This window comes from Spea bombifrons, chromosome 1 (genome assembly GCF_027358695.1).
Source record: "Spea bombifrons isolate aSpeBom1 chromosome 1, aSpeBom1.2.pri, whole genome shotgun sequence".
NCBI lineage: Eukaryota > Metazoa > Chordata > Amphibia > Anura > Pelobatidae > Spea > Spea bombifrons.
In genome coordinates, this window is record NC_071087.1 from 63,650,279 (window position 1) to 63,675,745 (window position 25,467).

General features: G+C 38.3%; 1 protein-coding gene across 1 annotated transcript in view; it reads right to left on the minus strand.

The window, feature by feature from the left end:
- LOC128490651 (fibrillin-2-like) overlaps window positions 1–25,467 on the minus strand; it is an 82,906-nt gene that overhangs the window by 17,198 nt on the left and 40,241 nt on the right. The window contains exons 7-47 of the mRNA XM_053462637.1: window positions 25,210–25,407; window positions 22,128–22,253; window positions 21,160–21,285; window positions 17,765–17,917; window positions 17,178–17,408; window positions 16,945–17,088; window positions 16,388–16,507; window positions 16,065–16,190; window positions 15,457–15,579; window positions 14,729–15,004; window positions 14,132–14,185; window positions 13,654–13,779; window positions 13,425–13,550; window positions 12,964–13,083; window positions 12,382–12,519; window positions 12,244–12,294; window positions 11,843–11,968; window positions 11,485–11,712; window positions 10,830–10,955; window positions 9,886–10,014; window positions 9,471–9,596; window positions 9,216–9,341; window positions 8,986–9,108; window positions 8,727–8,852; window positions 8,459–8,584; window positions 8,110–8,232; window positions 7,659–7,781; window positions 7,415–7,540; window positions 7,003–7,125; window positions 6,506–6,628; window positions 6,259–6,420; window positions 5,734–5,802; window positions 4,069–4,194; window positions 3,378–3,503; window positions 2,693–2,842; window positions 2,495–2,566; window positions 2,271–2,396; window positions 1,686–1,811; window positions 1,419–1,544; window positions 1,183–1,299; window positions 673–801 (exon numbers count right to left, since the gene is read on the minus strand). Coding sequence (XP_053318612.1) covers window positions 673–801; window positions 1,183–1,299; window positions 1,419–1,544; window positions 1,686–1,811; window positions 2,271–2,396; window positions 2,495–2,566; window positions 2,693–2,842; window positions 3,378–3,503; window positions 4,069–4,194; window positions 5,734–5,802; window positions 6,259–6,420; window positions 6,506–6,628; window positions 7,003–7,125; window positions 7,415–7,540; window positions 7,659–7,781; window positions 8,110–8,232; window positions 8,459–8,584; window positions 8,727–8,852; window positions 8,986–9,108; window positions 9,216–9,341; window positions 9,471–9,596; window positions 9,886–10,014; window positions 10,830–10,955; window positions 11,485–11,712; window positions 11,843–11,968; window positions 12,244–12,294; window positions 12,382–12,519; window positions 12,964–13,083; window positions 13,425–13,550; window positions 13,654–13,779; window positions 14,132–14,185; window positions 14,729–15,004; window positions 15,457–15,579; window positions 16,065–16,190; window positions 16,388–16,507; window positions 16,945–17,088; window positions 17,178–17,408; window positions 17,765–17,917; window positions 21,160–21,285; window positions 22,128–22,253; window positions 25,210–25,407 — 5,421 coding nt within the window. The remainder of the gene's footprint in view (window positions 1–672; window positions 802–1,182; window positions 1,300–1,418; window positions 1,545–1,685; window positions 1,812–2,270; window positions 2,397–2,494; window positions 2,567–2,692; window positions 2,843–3,377; window positions 3,504–4,068; window positions 4,195–5,733; window positions 5,803–6,258; window positions 6,421–6,505; window positions 6,629–7,002; window positions 7,126–7,414; window positions 7,541–7,658; window positions 7,782–8,109; window positions 8,233–8,458; window positions 8,585–8,726; window positions 8,853–8,985; window positions 9,109–9,215; window positions 9,342–9,470; window positions 9,597–9,885; window positions 10,015–10,829; window positions 10,956–11,484; window positions 11,713–11,842; window positions 11,969–12,243; window positions 12,295–12,381; window positions 12,520–12,963; window positions 13,084–13,424; window positions 13,551–13,653; window positions 13,780–14,131; window positions 14,186–14,728; window positions 15,005–15,456; window positions 15,580–16,064; window positions 16,191–16,387; window positions 16,508–16,944; window positions 17,089–17,177; window positions 17,409–17,764; window positions 17,918–21,159; window positions 21,286–22,127; window positions 22,254–25,209; window positions 25,408–25,467) is intronic.

Sequence of the window (25,467 nt, forward strand, 5' to 3'; positions counted from 1 at the left end):
ACATTTAATCATTTCTTATAACAGGTGAAGTGGCAATATTAGCATCACCTACATGTTAAAGAGGAATCATCTGCAGGTAATAGGCTAACAACAACAATATGTATACATTTTCTAGTTCTTCTTCTCACATGGGGTCTATACTTCCAGTTAGCTAGTATAAAACAATAAAATCAGCTTTAGCTGGTATCCGAGAGAATTCATCTTGGAACCACTACACATTATAATCTTTATCAACAAATAGGTTGCCAAAAATGAAAGGAATGTAGGAGTGTGTGCACATGTCAAGAAACACAAAGGTCAAAAAACTAAGAAATGGCCAGTGGGGACATTTGGCAAATTAACCATACACAAAAAGAACTGTGGTGGCACCCTTGCTTGTTACCAAGGATATTCACATTTCAACTTTGCAAATTACTAAAACATGCAATGCTCATAACGAATTAATTTACTTCGTGCATAGCTTGATGGATATATTGAACAGTCTTTGAGCACAAGTGGCGGAGTGGTATTTTATAATGGTAGAAGGGTGGTTAAGCCAAATGAAATTAATCTTGGCTCTTGGCAGACACTACATATATAGTGCGTGTTGTAACATTCACGCTTTTGCAAGGAAGGAATAACCCAGCCTTTAGAAATGTATGAATTTTGCAATGGTTTGGTTTGCATACTCACCCACACAATTCTTGCCATCAGGAGTGATCTCGTAGCCTTCATGGCACAAGCACTGGAAGGAGCCTACATTGTTGATGCACTGGCCATTGCGGCAAACCTGACCAACCAGGGAAGAGCATTCATCTATGTCTGTATGGTGAAAAAAAGAAAAACGAAAGTGCTGTTTTTGAGCATACTCCAAAAAATGACAGCTAAGGACTAGGAAAAAGCCAGAGATAACAACTGACTTAAATGATATTGCAGATTACCTCTAGATGAACTGTGAACTGCAACCCAAATATTATTACTATTTATTGAATTATAGCGCAATAATTTTCTGTCGTCTTGTACAATGAATACGTTGGACAGAAGTTCATCACATAACAACTGGAACTTACAGAAACAAAAGGTGATGAGGGCCCTGCTTAAAAAGATGCCAACGTTTTGTATTAAAACGAGTTGAGTTTTCACAATGGACATCCCAAGATCTGAATGTGTGTTTTGTGCATTTACAGCGCAGTAGTGACTTACCCATGCAGTCATTGTTGTGAGTGAGCTCAAACCCGGGAAAGCAGAGGCAGTTGTAGGAACCAACAGTGTTCTTGCAGGTCCCATTCCCACAAGGCTGACGATCACACTCATCAATATCTAATAAAAAGGATTGCTTTATTTAGAATTGTTGCAAAGGCGTCAGAACACCTCTACAGTGACCACACACACTGAAACTCAGTATGGATCAATTAATTAGATGCTGGATATTCACTTACCCATGCACATGGTTTGGTCCACGCTGGCTTTAAAACCATTATGACACACACAAATATAGCTGCCCTCTGTATCCATACAGGTTCCATGGCTGCAGACATTAGGGATCTCATTGCACTCATTGCGACCTGCACAGAAAAATGTGATGCATTAAACAAGGTTTATGTTAAATTATGTGTTCATATAAAATTATTTTTTTCCAGCAGAAAATGGTACAACAAAGTATTCATCTTTTTTTACAACTGTAAAGCAGAGTGTTTCTTTCTTACCTACGCAGGCCCCGCTGGGGGACAGTTTGTAGCCACTGGAACACTCGCAGCGGTAGGATCCAGGGATATTAATACAATCAGCATTTATCTGGCACAGGTTTTCTCCACTGCTGCACTCATCAATATCTACCAAAATAGCAATGATGAAAACAATTACATTTAGGTGCTACATTACCCATTAAATATCTACCACTGAGTGAAATCTACATAGTCATTTTGCATAAACAGGAGTCATGCATAGGTGTCATGCACTAGCAGAACTTCATGTTTTCCTTACTGGCCTTCAGCCCACACTCTTACAGACCTGGGCAAAGTTCCAATTGGCTACAAGACCAACTTAATCCCCTGTGATACAGAGCATAGGACCAAAGCAATATATATATGCCTTTAGTTGAACAGCTTTTCATGCAACATTGCATTTTAAGATTTCTAGATTTCCATAAGAAGAATGCCTTCATGGCTAACTTCACATTCACGTCAGATTGTGGAAAACCAAGATGTTCTGGAAATGAGCCCCCACTGCATACAAACAGATCTCTGCTTTTGAATGAAATAGTTGTGTTGCAATAAAATTGAGTAGCAAACCTTCGCAGATGAGGAGGATGTTATTGTAGCTGAATCCCATTGGACACTCGCAACGGAAACTTCCAATCTGGTTGATGCAGACTCCATTGGTGCAAATGGCTGGGATTTCACTGCATTCATCAATGTCTGCGAGGTGAATAATAATAATAATAATAAGAAAATTGAACTAATCCAATTTTATTTACTAAAGACATCTCAACCCACCTCCGAAAAAAAGACTTTACCTGTTGGTTTGCCTGTACGAATGTCGATAATGAAGCCGGGGGCCTGGTTACCACAAAGGACTTGGTACTCAGCTGAAAGAAGGTTCATTTTAATTAATAACCAAAGGAAAGACGAAAACGCCAAGAAGCAGTTTTGGTATGACACATAAAAAAAAAAAACAAAGAACAAAAAAGGTTTGAGTAAGACAGAATACTTACGGCTAGCAGGCACAGGGCATGGTTCACACGGCTTATTCCAGGCTTTGCCAATGTTGTATGAGCAGCAGCACATCTTTTTGGTCATATTTGCAGAAAGCTCATTCTCACATGTGTCATTGTAGTTGCGGTAACAGACGCTCTTCCTCATATCTGTAAGACAAGGTCCATGAAGGGTTCATAAATTGGTAGTGGAACCAATCACAGTTTTGCCAGAACCATATAGTTAACAAAGCACTGTGAATGCACACACCTTATGAACAGAATTAAAAGAGCCAGATACTTAAAGTGATGTTGACTTGGTCTATTTTCTATATATTTAAGAAAATCTAATTTTGGAACCATCAGGGGGCTATAGAAATTAGACTTTCAGGAGGATTTAAGAAAAATTGTATTAGCTTACTGGTTGTATGATTTGAAGGAAATATCACGGGACTTGTGACTTGGAAAGACAAGCACACTGAAAAAGCCACATAAAACCAATGGGGTCTAGGGATGTATGTGTTGTGAAGGAGGTAACTGTTGAGCTATAGAAATATTGGTGCATGTAAAATTGATGAATGCAAAGAAGGAACAAGGTCGTTTTGGAAAATTCTGAATAAGTGGCGTTGAGTGAGCTGTAAGCATAATGGCTATACAATTAACAGGTAGATAGGAGACGTACGGTGACTAGATGTGAGACACATACCCATACAGTTGTTCCCTCCATTAACTTGCATATACTCTGGTGGGCAAACGCAGGTGTAGTTCCCAAGGGTATTGTAGCAAGTTCCAGGGCCACAGATGCCAATGTGAGTAGAACATTCATCAATATCTGAAAACCAGACAAAGCAACTTTCAATTAATAACAGAGATTCAGCTGTTTTTTGCTAAATTGCACTGGTAAAAGTTTCTCAATTTCCACACAGTACAGGGCAAGGCTAGCTAAAATAAATATTTTTTAGACACATACTCCATACTTATTGTCCCCTGTTTCATGAAGGAGTGAAAAAAAATCTCTCTAATCCCAGATTACGCCAATATTTATTTTACAATGCCAGCTACACTAACATTTTTCCAACCCCCCCCCCAAAAAAAAACCCACAAGGCAGCTGGCTACGTGCGATAATACATATCCAGCCAACATGTGGGCACAGCAGATTATAAAGCCTAATGTTATCTGCTAAAGATGAGAAGTATAGGCCCTCCAGGCCTACGAAGACGCCAACGAAGATACACTGGGCTGTTCTAAAGAAATAGCTGCAAACTGTTATTTTCACAAAGCCATAAGACAAATAGAAACTAGGTGTTTTTTTTTCACTTAATCCTCCAGTTTCGACAGCTAGCTTTAATCACAGATAACAATAAGGAGTATAAGGAAACAGTCGCAGTTTCATTACCTTCGCAGATGCGGGTTTCTTCATTTAGGTAATAGCCTACTGGGCACTCGCACTGGAAGCTCCCAAATGTATTAACACAGTTTCCACCTTGGCACAGGCCTGGGAGTTCCTGGCATTCATCAATATCTGGAATTAAGTGGAAACACAATTAAGGGGTAATCAGACGTTATTTAGAGTACAGTTCATGAGACTGATGAAGACAAATTTAGATGCACAGTACTGTTATTTGTATAGTACTCAATACAGATTGCATTCAGGTACATGTTGGCGTCACATAGGAAAAAAATTGGCCCATCTAGTATAAACTAAACATGAATACTGACATTGCCCTAAGCATATCCCAAGCACTACAGAATGAATTTGATCCCCATTAATTCTATTGGAAGGACAAGCCAATGATGTAGACAACCCAGACTGCTGCCCTCAGTTGCAAAATATTATATTTGCTGTTATATATTATGGTTATATAAATAATCTAAATAAAACAATTTGGCAGCATGAATACTAATGAGTTTGAGCACAAAAACACAATGGTCTGATTCATCTGTCTGGCAAACATACTATGGAAAACAAATGGAAAACAACTATTATGGTTGTATTTTCTCCTTACAACCAAATAACACATTTATTACCAAGAAACTTGATGCTCTTTCAAATGATTATTTGGACAAATTTGTGATCATATGGTGACCATAAAAACAGCAACAAACTTATGTATAAAAAGTGCCTTCTACAGCAATGGTAGAGAATGGTCCAACTGTGGTGTGCTATGGTGATAACTGATAACACAACTCTTCTCAAACTTTGTTTTAGCCCACATTGATATGGTCTGCTCACTAAGCCTGAAGACCTTATTAGAAGCGTATTTTCTAAAATTAACGCCCTTGTATTAGTCAATTAAACTTGAATTTGTAATGAGCTAAACTGCTTCCAATAACTGTTGTTATTTTCTGTTTTTTGGATGAGAACATTCCATTGATTTTAATGAGAAGCTATACCCAACTATATAAACACAGATGCGCAGATACATAAAGAGACAAACATAGACCCATTTTGAAGCACACAACAAACATTTCACAGTTTGGCAACCAATAAAAAGGAATATAAAAAGACATACACATATGAACAAACAATGAGTCTACCATTCAATATAGAGGCAGATTGCAGTACAATATACAGTTATAATCCAGGGGGGCTTTAAGGAAAGGGGAATATCACTGCTGGTCCAGGTCACGGGGAAGACAAGATAACTGGGAAGGCAGGTCCAGAGGGCTGCTGATGGAACCCGCTAGGCCAGAACTCTTGGTATCATGTGTTTTTGGAACCGCCTGCTGGGCTTATGCCTAGCAGCTGGCGGGTTGTTATAGGGTTTTGATTTATATGTTATTATGGGGGATTGTTAAAAAAGCTGTGGCCAATGCCCTTACCCACACCAATGATTCATGTCTTTATTTAAGGTGGGTGAATGTTGGATTGGTTCTTCTGGAGCATCTGGGCCTAAGCGGTCATGAACACTCACTCCTAAGGGGTTCATAGTTCTTATTTTCATTTATTCTTGAAGTTCTTACTTCTTTTTTATGTCTCACAACAAAAACAACAATACACCAAAAGGTTTCAAAAACAAAATTCAGATGCTTTACATGAAGGCGGTAATGAAGTGCATACCTTCCAGGATAACAGTGATGGGGTTTGGTCTGAATCCTTCTCCTCCTGGACATAGGGTCTTATATTCAGCTGCAGAATATAAAATGGAGAGACACTATTAGCACTATAAATGACCCTCTGATGAAAACCACAACGTCCTTTGATCACAGTCAATGCCTTGTAGTTGTGTCACTCCAACGTATATCACCTTCAGTTGAAGGGACCAGTATTCCAACTTTCACATAAAAAGGCATAACAATATATATATATATAAAAAAAAAATATATATATATAATGACTGCTTTGATTCTGTAGCATTTTTTACAACATAACAGTAATACACCTTCATTTAGTGGTACTGTACTATAGAGTATAAATACAGCAGTAAATTGTCTAATAAATGAAATTGTGTAAATAAATACATTAATCGCTATCAATAGGGCACAAAGTCACATAAAAGGTCTGGGTTATGCCCCAGCCACACCATTAACATTGATTAAGGTTCAAGCCCATAATGTTGTCTCACTAAAGTTTCTTGTCACTTACTAGAGTTGGCAGGGGGGCAAAATTCACAGGGGTTGCCCCAAGCACGGCCCAGAGAGCAACAACAGGATGCCCTTGTGACACCTACTCCAATCTCAGCACTGCAGGAGATGCCACCATCACCCCGTGGTTGTGTTTCCAAAAAGCAGTTACCAACGCGGGTGTCTGTGCGACAAAAGTTTGGGTATTAGACTTGACAATAGGCATATAAATCACATTTTTTGTGTTTTCTTCAAGTCAAATCACTCACCAACGCAACCCACTCCAGTGGGGTTCAGCTCAAAGTCTTGTGGACAGTTGCACAGGTAGCTGCCCGGGGTATTAACGCACAGGCCATTGATACAGTTTACCGGATCCGCACATTCATTTACATCTGAAAACGAGAACCACAGGTGAAACTTTGTGTAGAGACTGACAGATCATGGATGGAGAACTAAACACACTCATTCTCATTTATAACTTACTTATAAAACAAGGCCCCATCCCTTATCTTCTGGAGCACAACTACCACACCAGTGACCTTCTCCTGATGCCCCCCACATCCCGACACACAATTCCAGAACTACATTTGTCATGCTATTCAACTACATGTAGGTCTCTCAGTTTACCATTAACTTCTTGCACAGGGCCAAAGCACAAACCTGTGGATATCCTACTAGTTCTTATACAGGAACAGTTTGAAATGCAACTATAATTCCTTTCTGTGAAATACCTTCAGGTTTTTTTCTTGTTCTAAATGAACCTTACCAGTGCAATTTCCTCCACTTCTATCCAGCTCGTAACCATCATCGCAAACACAGCGGAACATTCCGGGCAAATTCTGGCAGCTTCCAAAGACACAAATATTCTGGAATGTGCATTCATCGATGTCTGCAAAATAAGGCAGATTTAGTTAAAAGGTCAAAAAGCATCTGCACACACAAACATAATCTAAAACTAGAGTTTTAGGTGTGATGTAATGGCTTTACTGACAGGGTAGTTGATGAATAAAACAACCTTCCAGCAGAAGTAGTAGAGGCTAAAAATAAAGGAAATGTAATGATGCATTAAGGTCTGAGTCTTTAGATCAGGAAAATGGGCAGACTAGATGGGCTCCTTGGTTCTTATCTGCTGTCAGATTCTATGTTTCATTATGTACTTGTATCATTTTTGCTCTTACCTTGACATGCCTTGCTGTCTTCAGTAGGTGTGAAACCCATCTCACACTCACAGCGATATCCACCAGGCGCATTTAGGCAATGCCCATTATCACACAGGTTCACGTTATCTGCACACTCATCAACATCTGTGGAGGGAGATAATCACATTAGACTAATGAAGATCATATAAACCAAAAGGGTTACAGCTGGAGCAAGATATAATCAGGAGGACATATTATAGGTTCTCTAAGATCTTCATCTTACCAGAGCATGTGAATCCATCTCCGTTAAATCCTTCATTGCATGAGCAGCGGTAGGAACCAGGGGTGTTAACACAGTTGGCGTTCACATTGCAGTTGTGTTCTTCAGTAGAACATTCATCAAGGTCTATAGGGAAGCAGATAAAGTGGAGATACAGTTAAGGAAAAATGCATATCGCTTCAACATATGAGCTTCTTTTCTAAGTTGCATGTTTTGCAGATGCTAATATAACAGAAAGAGAACGTAACATACTGATATTTACAAAAACAACTTACACGGTTTTTTTTAAGCATCACAAATACTGTTTAGACCTCTAGAGTACAATGCACAATACTGATTACAAGTGGGGCGGATAAATGTATATAATAAAAGTGATTATACCATATTCCTGAAATTAGACACTTAAAAAGAATAAGCTACATATAGTACCAAGTATTATTCATCTTCATCTTACCAATGCATTTCAGTCCATCTCCAACCCAGCCAGTTCGACACTTGCAATTAAAGCTCCCAGGAACATTAATGCAAGAGGCATGTACGTCACAGTTGTGCGCTCCTATTTCACACTCGTCAACATCTGTGATATTAGTGTAGAGGGGTGGAAATTAGTACATTTTGTGTGCAAACGTTTAATGTTCTAATATGTCTATTTAAAGCAATACATATTTAAGGTTTTTTAAATCCCTGTTCTCATGATCTGCATGGTTATTACTCATGAATTTATCTCTGCAATGTTGAGCATAGAAACAGAAAAATAATAATTAATTAGGTCCTTCTCTTTCACTGGAAACTAAGTAAGATACCTGTGCAGCCGGTGGTTCCTTTCTTCACGAAATAACCCAGCTGGCAATGACAGATAAAGGAGCCTTTGGTGTTCTCACAATCTCCATGAAGGCAGATGTTAGGATTCAGGTCACATTCATTAACATCTGTAACAAAGGAAGAACTCAGGATTACAATGATGTGGACTAGTTTAGAACATTAATACATCCGACAAAATACCGTCATGCTAAATTTAGTTACAATTATTTACTGGGCCAACAAAGCTTGACGAGGCAATGCAACGCTCACCTATACAAGTCTTCATATCCAGTGAGGCCATGAAACCATCAAAGCAAAGGCAGCGGTATTCTCCAGGGATGTTTGTGCACTGCCCTCCGTCACAGATACCTGGATTATCCTCACATTCATCAATATCTGGAGTAGAAATTGAAAATATAAATGTAACATCACACATGAATATGTTGATGCAAATATGAATGCAGGGTGTCTATACTGTTTAACCCAATATTGGGCATTCATAATATTATGAACACTAATCGTTAGCTACCTGCACAGGATCTCTTGTCTGGCATTAGTGCATAACCCTCACTGCAGCTACATTCGTAGCTGCCTTCTGAATTGGTACAGTGGGTATCACAGCCTCCGTTCATAATGGTGCACTCATCAATATCTGAAAAAAATAAAGAACCAGTTATATCAAATCTCCCACAGAGCTCACATGTTTGACATAAGCAGCTACTGACAAATTACCAAAAACGTCAGTGGAAAATTACTGACCCACACAGCCTTGACGATCCGGAGTCGACTGGAATCCAGAGTCACAAGAACATTGATAGGTTCCAATCATGTTCACGCAATGGCCATTTCGGCACAAGTTGTCACTCAAGGAGCATTCATTTATGTCTATGGGGAAAAATATTATGTAATTAATTTGTGTATGTAGACACTGATGGTTTACCATAGATTTCTACAATAAGCAAGTCTGTATTTTAACTGGAATATTTCTTCATACTGGGAATTCCCCTGTCTTACCAATGCAAGCGGTGCCATCAGAAGTCAGCTCATGGCCAGGTGGACAGATACATTCAAAACTGCCATCTGTGTTAATGCAGGTTCCTCCTCTACAGAGCAGTGGGTCTCTCTCACATTCATCAATATCTGAAATTCAAGAGAAATGATGTTTGTTTTCTGGTCTCACGACCAAATATTCCCCTCCGGTTTGGAGTCAGTAATCTTCTAATAGTCTCAGTAATACAAATCTCTCACAAAAGAACCAAAAACACAATAAATAATAATCATCCATTTGTAATATTCTTCCAGTAGGCAATCAAAAAGAATTACATTCTCGATTATATTCTCAGTGAAAAGAACATTTTAAATTGACTAATGGAATCCAGCAGAACCCATGCTAACATTTCCATGCACATATTTTCTATCATATAATTACCCATGCAGTTCTTCATCATCATGAAACCACTTTCATAACCGCTGAAGCATTCACACTCAAAGCTCCCAGGAGTGTTGACACAAGTTCCATGTCCACAAAGGTCTGGGGAAATTCTGCACTCGTCTATATCTGAAGGGCAGAAAGAGAGACAATGTCAGTGATCGCGTCCCCTTGAGTCTGTGTTGGCTCTTTTGGAAGTTAAAAAAACACTATAGTAAAAAAGATAGTCAGGTAGAGTAGTACCAGCAGAAATTAATGAACTAATAAGTAAGTTGCTGTATATTACGATATATACAGTATTTGTGATGTCAAATTTGATTTTGTAATTCCGAAAATTGATTTTGTAACTTTGCACACAACGGTTTAATAATCACAAAAAGCAACACGCTTACAATTATTTGTGTGACTAAGAAAACATGCCACGGGACCTATGAAATTTATTTACTTTATATCATTATAAAAGAAATCTACATAGAAGCCTGATTCTGAATAACAAAATGTATTTGCTCTGTTGACAGTTGTTCAGTTTTGAGAAAGGAACAAGCTTTGTCAAAAAAAAAACCCAAAAACAATATTATACCCTCTGTATGGCTGAAACAAATCTTTGCATTCATATACAATATATACAATATCCCCAAAATGCACTATTTAGTTGAAGATAACTAAGTCAGCAGGCATACTAAAAAGGTGGAATAAGAATGAGTACAAATAATTGCCTGGGGCATTCCAAACTATAAATTTGAATGCACAGACACAAATTAACACTTTATGTATGTGATCAGTTCCCCCATGTAAAAACGGAATGAAGATAAGAGGAAGCAGATGGGAATGTGAACCGTGAATAAAAGAGAGGTCTGTCCAAGTTGAAGAACAGTGCTTAGCCAACAGAATGTATTGCTTGGTTTCTTCTATGCTTTTCAAAATCCACAGGCACATATCCCTACCTGTACAATTCCTTTCTTCGGCATCCAGGGCAAAGCCACTGTCACACATACACCTGAAGCTACCAATGCTGTTACGACATGTCCCATGAGAGCAGAGGCTGTTGAATACTTTACACTCGTTGACATCTGTACAGTGGAAAACAGACAAAGAGGATGACTATTTTAAGTAAAATGAAAACACATAATTAGTAACACAGTGTGGCGACAATCCTGCATGAAATACTCTCAGTGTCAAGATGAAAACTTCCTTGAATGCAGGGTAATATTTCACTAACAATATTTCATATGTGCTAGTATTCATGATAAAATTATGATCGTCGTTCTAAATGTTACGATTTGTCTGGCTACATCACAGTTGACCATGATCAGTTGACCACATGATTGTGGGGTAAATTTGCAAAGGAAGAATACACATCTTAAGAACCAATCATCCAGATTGTTTTCTATCTCCTGTCCCTAAAGCTTATGAATATGACCCCACCCTTGGTTAATGCAATTAATGCTAAATTACAACATTATAGTTCATTAGAAAGTGACAAATAGAGAATATTTAGCAGATACTTGACATGTGCACAGAACATTAATACTGTGCTTCGAGAATAATGATTGAAGGAACTAGGAATTATTTCAAAAAGTTAAAAAGTGAGGACAGTACCTTTGTAGAATGGTCGGCCTGAGAGAATATCTCCTCTGTTGGCAAAGCCAGGTCCTCTTGGACAGATGGTCTTGTACTCTTCACTTCCAGGTCTTGGGCACTCCTCACAGTCTATGCCCCAGGCTGCTCCCACAGAACAGCAGCACATATCAATTCTGAATTTGCCAGGCAGGGGAGCTGTGCATTCATCTTCATCATATTTCATGTAGCACTGTTCCACACGTACATCTGAATAGAGAGAGAGAGAGAGATATATTTTTTAACTGACCATGTTAAAAATTGGTGAGTGAATAAAGGTTGAAAACACATCCACATTGATTCTTGAACATTAGATTGCGTGAAAAGTTTGTCTCCTTACCCACACAATTCCTTCCAGACCCATCCAGAGTGAGGCCTTCTGGACATTCGCATTTGAAGGAGCCAGCAGTATTTACACAGCGCCCATTGGGACAGACACCAGGAAAGACTTCACATTCATTCACATCTGGGAATAACCATGATATTTTGAAATTATAGCGTGATATAGCTAAATAGATCAGGTTAACATTCTAAGTGGCATGACAAAATAAGGCTAGTGGTAATATCTGTTGCTTATCTTAGTGTGATGAATTACAAATCACATTATTAACAAAGATTGAATGACATGGATTGGGGTATGTTTCAAGTGGTAGTAACAGTGGTAGACAATATGGAGGCTGTATCAGCTACAATTAATGTGTTATATATGAATTAGTTTCTGATGTAAGTAAATTACTTCACCTTCACATGCAACTCCCTTCTTCCTGGAGTAACCTCGAGGGCATGCTGGATCTAAAAAAAAAGACACAATAGTGTCAGCACATTACTTTTTAAGCCACATGTTCTAAATTTATTGAGTAACCTTCTAATGTAGCTCACCAATTTCGCAACGCTCGCAGGGGCTTCCCCAGGCTGCTCCCAAGGTAGCACAGCACTCGGACTTTAGAGTGGCTCCATTGATGTTCACCTCACATCGGCCATCTTGTATGTTCAGCCAGCAAGTTCCCTTCATGCTATCTGGAGACGGTGAAGAAGGCCGTAGAAATATATTAAATACAATGCATTTAAACTGGACCTAACATGTATAATGTTGATCCTGTAGTGGAACAACCACTCTATGATGTTGCAAAAGAAGCAATACTCAAGCAAATTGAGTACACAATAAAAAAAGGTAATGATATTCCGGATTTGGTTGGGAGCATGGGAATGGTTACGTTTCTTAAGACAAGTTATTTAACAAACAAGGAAATTAACAAAATGTTATATGTCTATATTTATTATCACAAATTAATGTATACTGATAATGTGTACTGTTTATGTATATATTATTTTTAATATAAGGGCAAAACAGCCCTGACGCTGTATAGTGGAAGCCAGCAGGTATGTTATTATGTGACCGACCCTTATTGCATAGTCGTCACATACATTAACAGTATATGACCTGCAGACATTTATACTTACCCACACAGATAGTCCCAGTAGGATCTAATTTACTTCCAAATGAGCACTCGCAGACAAAAGAGCCCGCATTATTTCTGCACACACCATTTACACAGGGGTTAGACGCACACTCGTTAATATCTGTGAATATGAAAAAGAACACGTTATCAAACAGGAAACGCTTTGTTCCTGGAACAACATACATACACTTCCCCCACCCTGTTGGTGTCACATATGAAGCAATCCATTGTAATCTGTCATTATCGGGATAGTAGCCTATACTAAAATTTCCAAAAGTCACAATAATTTATCTTAAGGCATACAGATAACTTAATAGACTATAAACCATTTAACAATAAATAATTATGTTAGTTAAAATAGTCTAAACTGAGTGAAAAATTCTAAAAATCAGTATGGTGGACTATTATATGAAAGCGTGTTGACTAAAAGGACAGAAGACGGCATGGCCAGTTGCAATTTACCTTCACAGGTCTCTGACTCAGGCTTGAAGATGTAACCTTTGGGGCATGTGCAAGTGTAGCTGCCAGGTGTGTTACGACACAAGCCATTATCACAGAGAAGGCGGTTCACTGCACACTCATCGACATCTGCAAAAGGGAGCAGAGACGTGACCGTCTATCCCCGTTCACATCAATAACAGTGAATCCTGAACTCATTGCATTGCCCGAACATTTCCACTGTAGTACTCACCCACGCAATTTTTGCCACTGGTATCAGATTCATAGCCCAAGTTGCAGATGCAGCGGTAACTGCCCCGTAAGTTTTCACAGATTCCATTGGGACAGATCTCAGAGTTTAGGGCACATTCATTGATATCTGGATTGGATAAGGAGCAAAGTTTGATACGTGCCAAAACAAAACAGACCAAACTGCAAAATGTTTCAAACAATGCTAAAAAATAGGCACCCTAGTACAGTAATTTCCTTAGTAAACAAAAACATTACCTTACTTTTTAACTACTTTAAATACTTCCAATTCAAGTTGCTCTTTTATGAGCATTCTTAGTTGAAGAGGACCTACAGACGTATTTAACAATGATATCTCAAGGACTAACAATTCCAACATCTCTAATGAGAAGAAACAACTGCACACAAAGACATGCAAAGAAATAAGGGGGAAAAAGTAAAACTTAAATTATACTAATAAGAACAATATGAAATACACTTACCTCTTCCGTCTGCCGTGATACCAATGCCGCTGCTGCACAGAGCTTGAAATTCCTCTGCATAAACAGACAGCAGAGAGACTTTAGAACTTATACACATGCTTATCCTGTAATAATGCTTATTATAGTGGAAAGAGGCAAGCTGGTAAAAACGGATGGTTACTCAAGGTTACCGCATAAAGAAAAAGAGGGGAATTTGTTAGCTAGGACTGCTTAAAGAATGTAGGGCAAATTCCCCATTCCAATCCTTTTGGAAAAAAAATCTTTAGCATTATGTTCCCTTTAAGAAGTATCAAGGCCCAGACACGCCATAGTGTACTGACAATTGTTCAACTATTTAGTGTATGTGTAATCAAACATCATATGATAAACAAATGTTTTGCATATATTTTTGCACTGGCTCTATACCAAAAAAAAATGCAATCCAAATAGCCACTAGATCTTCTTTTGCTACAAAGAAATATATTTGAAAGTAATATCTTGAGTATAAACACTTGTTTTTCTTTCATTTACTCAGAGGGGTAGAATAAACTGATCATCTACAAAAGGTTTTTTTGTCACAGAAAGGACTCAAAACGTAGTTCCCTCAAATCTACTAACCAGAGTTCTTAGCTGGGCAAGGGTGACAGGGCTCTCCAAATCCATGGTCAGGGTTAGCACAGCAACACTCGGATTTAGTAACAGCCCCAGGGAAAGGTCGAGCACATGTTCCCTTCTTAATGGCTCCATAGCAGGTGCTCCGCATATGTGTGTCCACACAGACTCGGCCATCAATGCCAATGGTCAGGCCTCCCAAGCATTCACAACGGAAGGAACCCTCTGTGTTAATGCATCGCCCATTCATGCAGATTCCTGGTGTCTGGCATTCATCCACATCTGAAAATACAAAAGAGCTCTGTGAGGGATACATAGCGATTGAAAGTTTTGGTGGAAACTAAACATTTTAATAGGGCTTGATGTTATCAAGTCCAATTTGGGATGACAGATATGCATGGAAAGGCCAGACAGGCCCTCTAAAAGATAAATAAAACTCTAATTACTTCTGAAATGCTTGACACTGATCGCAGGCATGTTCTAGAAACACATAGTGAATGAAAGTACCGATAATTAAATATGGTGACTATTTTTTCTCTTGCTAAGCAAACAAACATTAGCAGATATGTTATTTTACATAATTTTACAGAATTTCTTTGGACATTCAACAATACTAGGAATGATGTTTCTAATGCTGCATTTAGTTATAGAACTCTAAATGCGGAAGAATTTGTGGAATTTGATATATTAGTAGATACAGTAGATTAGTAGATACATTTAAAAAATATACTTACCAACACAGTAACGTCCATTTGGTGCCAGCACAAATCCTGGCTTGCAAATACATTTAAAGCTGCCGTCTTCATTAATACACATCCCATTGAGGCACATGTTTGTAGTTGCACATTCATCGTGATCTGTGGAAGACAGACAGGTTTTGTTTAAAGTAGGTATTTTGGCCAATGCATTTTAAATCCATTTCAGGTTTCTTTAAGTCTTGCTTCTTTTTGGTAACACAAAAAAGCCACCATCCTCACACGTTAAGGCTGTACTGTGTAATAATACAAATAATGATGTGGCAATGCATTTTTCCATTGCATTTCCTTATTTTGTATAGGACGTCTATGCATAACCTCAGAGAACATTACTTTTTGTGGTTTCTTTTTGTTATTTCCGCAGACAAAACAGGCAACAGGGGGCAAGCTTTGATAGATCTAGTCTACTGCATGAGCACATGCTGGCATGTCTATTTACACTCCGAAACTCAGTAATTTCTCTTCTTAAACACTCTATAAGATAAACTAATAGACAAATTACACAACTGTTCCTTTGAGTTTCTACTTACCCATTTGTATACACAATTACATTCACAAGTCCAACCTTTCCAGGTACCAACACTCACCTACGCAATTCTTGCCATCCGGAGTAGTTTCAAAACCAGCATTACAGATACACTGGAAACTTCCCTCTGTGTTAACACAGCGGCCATTGCGGCACATAACTCCATTCATGATGCATTCATCGATATCTGAAAAGGTGGGACATGATGAGGTTTAGTAATTATACAAATATTTCTCTGTAAAACATTAAAAATATGTATGATACAACGGGTTGCAAGCTTTCACAACTATCGAGGTCTCTTCTTTCGGCATATTAATATATGATATATTAATAATAATATCATTTAATATTGTTTACTATCCAGAAAAAAAGTTTGGAACTTACCAATGCATGCCTGCTTGGTGGGGTTGCTCTGATATCCTTCATGGCACCTACAGTGGTATGATCCAGGTGTGTTCACACAATCACCATGGATACATGGGCTGCTTGAGCACTCATCCACATCTAAAAGAAGGTGAAAATATCATCAAATAACAAAACATTATTATTTAATTTCAAGAGCAGTTTGGTAGAGGAAATGGGACAGGCATTGTTGACATTTTATTTTTCCCTACCTTGTATGGTTACGTTAACAACTGAAACCTGCTTATGTACTGGCATGAATGTTTACTTTTATTATTTCTATAAATAATCAGACTTCTAACCCTATGTGGAAGTTCACCTATAGTGAAGTTTTGGGAGATACATGAAACATATCTTCAGTGTTCATTTTTTTTATTTCCCCTGTTAAAAAATGGTCTCTGTCAATACATTTTTTAGCTGGCAAATGATGGGGAGATTGGAATAAGTGCAGCTAGATAATCAGGGTTTTCTGGATGGCACAGTATATTTTGAGCTGATCTCCAACATTTTTAATTTTAACAATCTCTTGTAGCACCTACCTATACACTCCAAGCGGTTGTCCTGTTTATAGCCCATGTTACATTCGCACCGGTAGCTGGAAGGTGTGGGGATACAGCGTCCATTCTGGCACAAGTTAGTGAATAATTTACATATATCTCCAGTCTGATTTAGGGTTGCAGTTCCTAAGATAGAGAAGAAAGTTGTAAAGTTTCTGTTACCTAAAAAATACCTCATAAATTGCATTCCAGTAATATAACTATATATTTCTCACCAATGCCGATGCCCAAGCCTGGCAAGCCAGATATTGAGCCTTGACCGTTGGGGCTGACCCCACCAGGTCCAATGCCTCCTGGTCCAATCATACCAGGGCCAATTCCACCATGTCCATTCATATGGGGACCAAGTCCTCCTGGTCCAATTCCACCGGGGCCTAATCCTGGGTAGGTTCCAGGATATCCAGGTCCATGTGGTAAGCCCTCAATGCAGAGCCTGCGGTATTCATCTGTATACATTTGTAAGTACAGGTTAGTTATCTGTCTGTTATTGCATGCCCCTCACAAATAAGTGGAATTCAAAAGCATGATATAACAATGTGTCACAGACTAACCACCTTAACAGACAATATACAACCCTCTCAACCCTTAACATTTACCTTTTCTATACTTTCCCCCATCCATTTTCGTTTTATGGCATCTTGCTATAGCTATCATGTTTGTAATATGACTTTACGTGGAGCTTTAGATCATCCCAAATAAAATATAATTTACAAATTCTTCACCTTTCAAAAACACAGGTCAGATAATTACATGTTATTTAACTTCATGTTGCAAGTTTATCTTGAAGAGATGAGACACTCACCAGAACCCCTGACAGGACACATCTCTGGTGTCTGACCAATTGCCCAGCAGCGTCCTGCATCACAGCAGCACTGTCCCTTGGTGTACTGACCAGGAAGTTCTCCAGCACATCGACCCCCAATCAAAGCAGAGAAACAAGTACCAGCTCTCTGATCTGAAAACAAAACACACATGATTTACACCATGAGTTATCTGTGACTGTAGTCTTTTGGAACAAATAAGGCCAAGGATAAATATTGCAACTTTAGCACTGGTGTTGTTGATGTACAATAACACTACAAGTACCCAATGTCCAACTGCAGGCATGAGCAACCTATCATCATTTACTCTTATCTTGGCTGGCATAACATCAGCATGCATCTTTTTGTTATTCTCATAGGAAAAGCTTAGGGTTTAGGGGATTTAATAGGTGTAAGGAATACTGTCACCATCAGTCACTTAGGTGCAAGGTTCATAGAATGGACATGTGTGGCAATGCTAAAATGATAGTTAGGAGGGTCTTTTAACAATAGTATGTATGTTATCATCATACCTGTGAACTCAAATTCATACCCTGTGGCTCTGTATATCAGCTGATTATTGGCAAGATGGCCAGAGGCATATTCTCATCTAGGCCAACTAAATGATCAGTATCCATTGGGTGGTAGCCCCTCTGCTACAAAACCATCCTTGTCGCCCATTTGCCCACCCCTCGTATACATTGCTGTTTAATATGCCAGTTACAAGAGTGGCACAGCCATGATGTCATATACTGATGCTCGGCACTGAGAATGCTGAAAACAGAGTAAGTGGCTAGGGCACTGCCCTGGATTTAGCCTAAGTCAACACCCAAGCACATGCCACTGCCTCTAGGTCAGTATTTAATATCCAAGTGGGGAGAGTGGGTTTGGTCCTATTCAGATTCTTCCCAATTCTCCTATTTTAAGTCATTTGGAGCTAACCCTGCTCCTTAATTCAGCCACCCCCCCCCTTATATTTCTCCCAGTGTCATCACTGTTATGATTATTGTTCTATGGTAGGGTGCTAAAATATCACATAATAATAATTAATACAAAATAATATATTATATATATTTTTAAATGAGGTAAATATGTATTGAATCCAGTGTTCTGGTCACTTACACTAGACTAGCTTACACTAAATGAATAATTTTTTTGTCAGCTGACTTGCAAAGTCAGTTAGCTGGTCTTGACCTGACTTTAACCATGAGACCACATGTTGCTTTGTCCTCAAAGCTACAAATGCAACTTTTGGTAAATTCTAAATTCCTTTATTTTAACAATAAATGATTAAGGATAAAGGTCAGGATTAATCCCACTCCCAGCAGCATGGAACATTGGGTAATTGCTAGAACATGTTCTGTAATTGAAAATAATTAGGGAGCATTTTTTTTTACGTTTCTATGTAGCTATCTTCAGTAGGCTTGGTTATTTTCCCGAATATTGTTTCTTTGGGCTTCAAAGAAGTGGTGCGTAGCAACCATGTATGTAGATATGTGTTTACATGACCATATGATATATGGAACATCTTTAACTATTTGCACAATGGCTTCTATTTATGTCTATATTTCTTAAAAATGTATCTGAAAGCATAGTTGTAAATCAGGTGTTTAGTACAACGATGCATTGGTGTGAACACTTTGCAGCTGCCAAGAAGCTTTTTCTTGTTGCCTTGTACAAACCAATTATCCAGGTTTTAATATTTCACACTAGAGCAGCGCCAAGATGGACCAACAAATTAGGATAGGTAAACAATGCCTCAGTGCACCCTCCTGCATGCAATCCCTACCAGCTCAGCTCTCAAGGCTAGACTCAGCCTTGAACCTGTAACAGTTTACTTAGCTATGCCCATGGCAGCCTTTCCACAACCCCTTATGGCCCACCAGTAATACATTTAACTTTTACTTTTTTAAAAAGTAAGTTGAATTAATTATTTTAGGTTTATTCTAAAAAATACATGGTAATATTGTGTATTACAGTAGCAGAGAAAGTCTGGTATTACTGAAGGCTCAATTCTTACAACAATTCTTCCATTTTAGCAAGCTCTGGTATAGTTCTTGTATATGCCCTATTGATAAAGCCTTTAAACTTGAGGGACAGTGCTGGCCATTTTTTTTCCCTAATAGATCCCAATATATTACTCAAAACCATAAACACCGCCTTCATATTTGTCTGAAGATAACTTCCTTTTATAGACATCATTGTAGTCAACGATTTTGGTTTGATTGCTTATTGTGGATATTCAACTATTTGTTGGAGCTTTCTATCACAGAGGTACAGAACGGGATAACGTATTTGGACACAAATCAATATCTCGGCTTATAAATAAATACGCGTGATAAGAGTTGTCCTACGTTGTTCCAAAGTCTGCCTTTTTGGCCAAACAGAGACAATCATTGCAGCCAAATAAAGTTGATAAAGGTGTTGGTATTTAGCACGTGTAAATGCGTGTTAGGTTACCCCATGCGATTACCCAGAAACCTCCAGGTCTATATTATGATTATTATTAGGTTTTATTTATATAGTGCCAGGAATCAACGCAGCTATTCTTACAGCGCATAAACACAAAGAGTATAACAAAACTGGAACTGCTAGTCTGAAAGATATACTAATACATTAGGTAGTAGAGGGCCCTGTTCACAAGCTTACAATGTAGAGGGTCTCCTGAAAAGGTTGAGTGGAAGAATAACCAGAAAATACAGCTCAGAAGTGTCTATATGTCTTTATGAACATGACCATTCTTGACTGTTTCAGTTGTAATTCCCATGTTGTTAGGACCTTTTGTCTTTTCCATATTCAAACACTGCTGTGTTTGTATAATGTCAGATTTATCCCGTTGGTTTATTATTTCTGTGTTGACACAATGAACCATGACATATATGAACTATTCCAGGTTTCTAAGGGCATGCAACAAATATACTTAATTGGAATTTTAGGGTGTGTGTGACCAGGTATTTAACAAGCGAGAACTCGTTTTTTCACATTTTAAAAATTAATTTCACGGTAGCCAGGACTGATCCTACTTTTCTTCCCCAGCCAAGTGAAATCATTTACAGCACAGTATGGCTATAGGTGGCAACTTTTTTAGTAAAGCAGTGAAGTGAGCAATGGAATGGAAATGTTTAGGTTGTAAATTTGCAAGACCAGTTGAACAGAGGAGAAGGGTGTCCTCATGGTAGGCGCATGTTTTATTATGTACTTAGATAGTTTGAGTTTTTCGAGTTTTATGCATAAGGGCTTAGGAAAGCTAGTTTGGAGACTGGAAATCAAAGTAATGACAAAGCAATATTAATTACTCTCATTAAGCATCGACTGATTAAGTATTAAGTCAACACACTCACTGAAAGAAAGCCTTCATGTTTGCAGGGGCTAGATTATAATGATAATAAAATATTACCAATGCAACGAGATCCATCTAGGCTGGTGGTAAAGCCTCTTGGACACACACAAACATAGCTTCCAGCTGTATTGGTGCACTCTCCTCCATCACACGCGTTAGGAATTGTGCTGCATTCATCAATATCTGCAAAAAAAATGATACCAGTTACACAAATGCATAAGTGAATTGGAGAAATGCATCTTTATAATGAATGTTACTCTTATGTTCACTGCAAACATAATGGATATTATTTTTATTGGTATTGATACGAGATCTATGGTTACACCCATGAGTTTGACAGGAAGTGGCATTTAGTTTATAGTGGTCTAATGAGCATGCGAATCAGGCTTCACATATAGTGTGTCTTCTGAAGGTACCGAATCCAGCCAAAATACATTTATGGAAGTGAATATGTTAAAGGGAAGCCAAGATATATGGATCCCCACTGGCAGCCATATGGTTACCAGCAAGCTCAGACAGACCTTTGTGTGTGAAGCAGACGTGTTTTATAGTCGTCTAGTATGGATACCACATTCTGTTTCCTAGATCAGCTCAGCTCTGAGTAGCAGCCAAATGTCATTAAGCTGCTCAGAGCCTCCGCTCATCAAATGGGAAAAGCAGCATCTAACGGCCAAAACTGATGGTCCTTTAGGATAAAGATTCAAACCAGGAAACCATGCCAAAATATACGCATGAGGCTTTAGTTGGGTAGCAATACAGGGGGTAATGAGGAGAGTAATAAAGTGGGACATAAAAAAGGTGATAAGAGATTATAGTATACCTTATTGTGTATACTACAATCTCTTGTGAGTATTTGGTTTAAACATTGTGAATAATGTGTGCTATCAGACTTAACTTGTTTGTTTTAGTGTTACGACGCATTTCTGGGTGTTACAAAAGTGCATCTTTTCTTTTTAAAGTCTGGGTGTAAAAGTTGTAGGGGGCAGCAGATGGTCATTTATATCGTTTGACTCTGAGACTGTTACCTTCACACTTCTGGGAGGTCTCGCTCTGCTTATGGCCAGCTGGACATTTACATTCATAGGATCCTACAGTGTTGATACAGTTGCCTCCATGACAGAGACCTGGAATCGCTTGACACTCATCCACATCTGAAACACAAAACAGACAAAAGATGCACAATCGTGAGATAACCACCGTTACTTGTATTTTTAAGTACTTTTTTTTTAGCTCTGGGACAAAGATTGTGCTTTGTAGTAACACAATTATGCTACCACGGCATGAAATAAGAATTAGTTTTAAACGTCTAATGGATCGTAATAGTACTTTCTCGACTATGTTTTTTATCACTAACATTATTTTGCTGATTTAATATATTTCAATGGATGATTAGTCTACAATTAAACAAAATTAAACACTTTTTTACCCAACCCTTCTAGCAAAAATATGACCAAATCAATGGGAAAAAAAACTACGTTGCATGTATATCCAGTAACATGATGCCAATTTATAGCAGGAAGGAATACTGATGCAAGTTGTGCAGGGTCTGAGAAATAGTGCATTTGAAATGGCTAAATGCAACCAGATGTTGCGAACAGCAGGGGGATTAGGCTGCACATTCCTGTCCTTGCTTCGGCACGGTTACATGGATGGATGGATAAAGGTTTCTCTGTTTGCATTTCCTCTGGAAGATTAATGCAGCACTTACTTATTAGTTGCAACAAGGAAAGGCTATTGATGATCGTTTTTTAAATTATGTGGGCACATTTTTATTTTAGCATTCCTCTTTAATGTTGTCAGCCCAAACTATTATCATATAGCAGCAGCATTGAATCTCATGCAAGGTTTGAGGCTTCGGGCCTTCAGAAGTTTCATCAGAACTCCCATAGCTCTCATCACACAATTCCCATGCACATGCTCCACACATATATAAAGAGCATTTGAAGCTGAGCTTGTAATAGTCCAATGACCAAGAGTTGGGGCTCATTGTTAAAACCTGATTATGAAATGTCAGTACCTTACAGTGTGTGTTACGGCTTAAAGCAGGGAGAGGTTTTGAATTCTTAGGATTAAGATTTATTCTTGTAACACAATTAGGAATTCTGCACGTTCGTCTTTTGTTGGTATTGCTTCGCCTGGACAAAGCATGACCAGACTTGCGGCAGATCTTTACAAACTATTTTGGCTCCTAGCAAATTGAATTTTGACACAGAATATATTACTTTCTTCTGATGAACATTTCAAGTTTATTTTGTTTAATCTTATTTGATCTGTGAGTGTCTTTTATTTATGATGACTTGAGGGTTTTGTGGCTGCAATGATCATAAGTTGATAAATAAGTAAATAAGTTGCTTGTTAGGAACATACTTTGATTGATCCATATTAAAGGCTTAATTGATTAATTGTTGTTTAATATAGCTATGTGTTCTATTGTATCACCTTTATGTAGAAACAATTATACATTTGCGTCAGACCGGACACTTGTGTCATAGAGGGCCTTTCCTCAATGATTGTAGACATTTTGAGAAATTAATTTGTTGGAGAATGGAATGATGACCAATGATTTGAAAACAACACTATTTCTTTATGGTACTAAAATATGTCTGTGGTTTTTTTTTATTGATTTCGTCATGCCTACTGATCAAGTGAAACTGGTCAATCATGCTGGGAGATCTTAATCAATCATTGTTATAATTATGGGAAAATAACCACAGTCCTGATGACCAAACCACGACCCACTCAAATTTGTTAACATGATGTTAAGCATACCCGGCTAGATTACTGTATAGAAATGTTTGGCTTGCCTTCTTGCACCAAAGAAATCCACAGGGCACAAAAATATGCACAAACCCAAATCACGCCCTTGAATGCTTATTTTTCCAGACTGCAAACTGTTCTGCCTTGCTGTACTTAATAGCTACAATGTTTATGTGCGTTACTGAACCACATCTCAATCTAATTCTCAATCCAAATTAAAATATGTAAGGAATAAAAAGAAAGAGATCTAATTCTAGAAATACCAGAACATGCATAATTGCTAACAACTGGCTGTTCTCATGCCGACTGCAAGTTTGTCTGACTGTGAAAAATTTCTTTTGACCACAACATTTAATTTGTTAGGTGGTCAGAAATACCTCCCATAAAAGATATATTTTCTGATTGTAACTCTAATATCATCTAGGACCTTGAGGATATTGCCTGCAACTACTTTGTACTGCTTTATTCATTAACATGAACTAATTGGCAAATATAGATTTTCTTTACTTTCTGTGCTGTTTTAACACTACATAAAAGTTACTACTAAAGACTTAATGTTCTTACGTGCATTCCCACAGAGTTAAGCCTAGTTTATTGCATACTGCTGTTGACTGGTTCCTGCCACCCAGCAGGGAGGACAAGAGAACTCTAAACAGGCCTTCATTTATAATGATTAGCAGAGCAATTAACTGCAGATGAGCCTTACACTTTGGGAATTCACATGGATATTCCTATGTTCCTAAAAACCCTTTAAACTACCACAAATTAAGAAAAACAGATAAGCTTTACACAAAAAAAGAAAGTGCTCAGTGGGTTGTTGACTCTACCACCCACTGTTCATTCCTCTAAGGACACTCAGTAATAATGCTGGACAGGTGGTCTCATGCTACACTTCTGTATCTGTATCTTGATGAGCAAAGTATAGGTGTACCAAAGAAGGACACCACGGTCTGTTACTTGATCTAGGACTAATGCTGACTTCTGAAATTAACTGTAACTCCGATACATAAAACATTGCCTCTCAAGCAAAATAAAACATCTGTTAACTTCTTAGGACCCTGAGCGAACCTTTGCTTATTGCCCCACACAAGCGCACAAAGATTACCTTTCTGTCCCCCTACCACCTACCACCATCTCAGTACACTTATTTTACTCTCCCTCGGAGCAAGTACTAGATTATTTATTGGCCCCTAGTCAGATTGCATCTTTTGCCATGCATTAAGAAATTGTCCAGGTTGTTTTGTAACCAGAATTGTCATTTTTGTAAGTAGAAAGGAATACACTATACTCAGCATTGGTATTGGTATTGATATTATACCCTAAACACTGAATAGATCATCCATCACTTACCTTGGCAGGCTCCAGTACGGATGTTTGGAATGAATCCTCTGCGGCATGGATGTGGCTGAGCAGGGCACATTTCACAAGGGTGTCCCCAGGCACGACCAATTGTGGCACAGCACAGGGTCTTCGTGCAGACAATGCCACTCAGCTGACCTTGGCACATCTGGTTACTAATCTGGGTAAAGCAAGGACCAGTGCGGTAGTCTAAGGGAAGAAGAAAAAACATTTTTTTTTATATAACACAGGTATACCTAAATTGTGCAG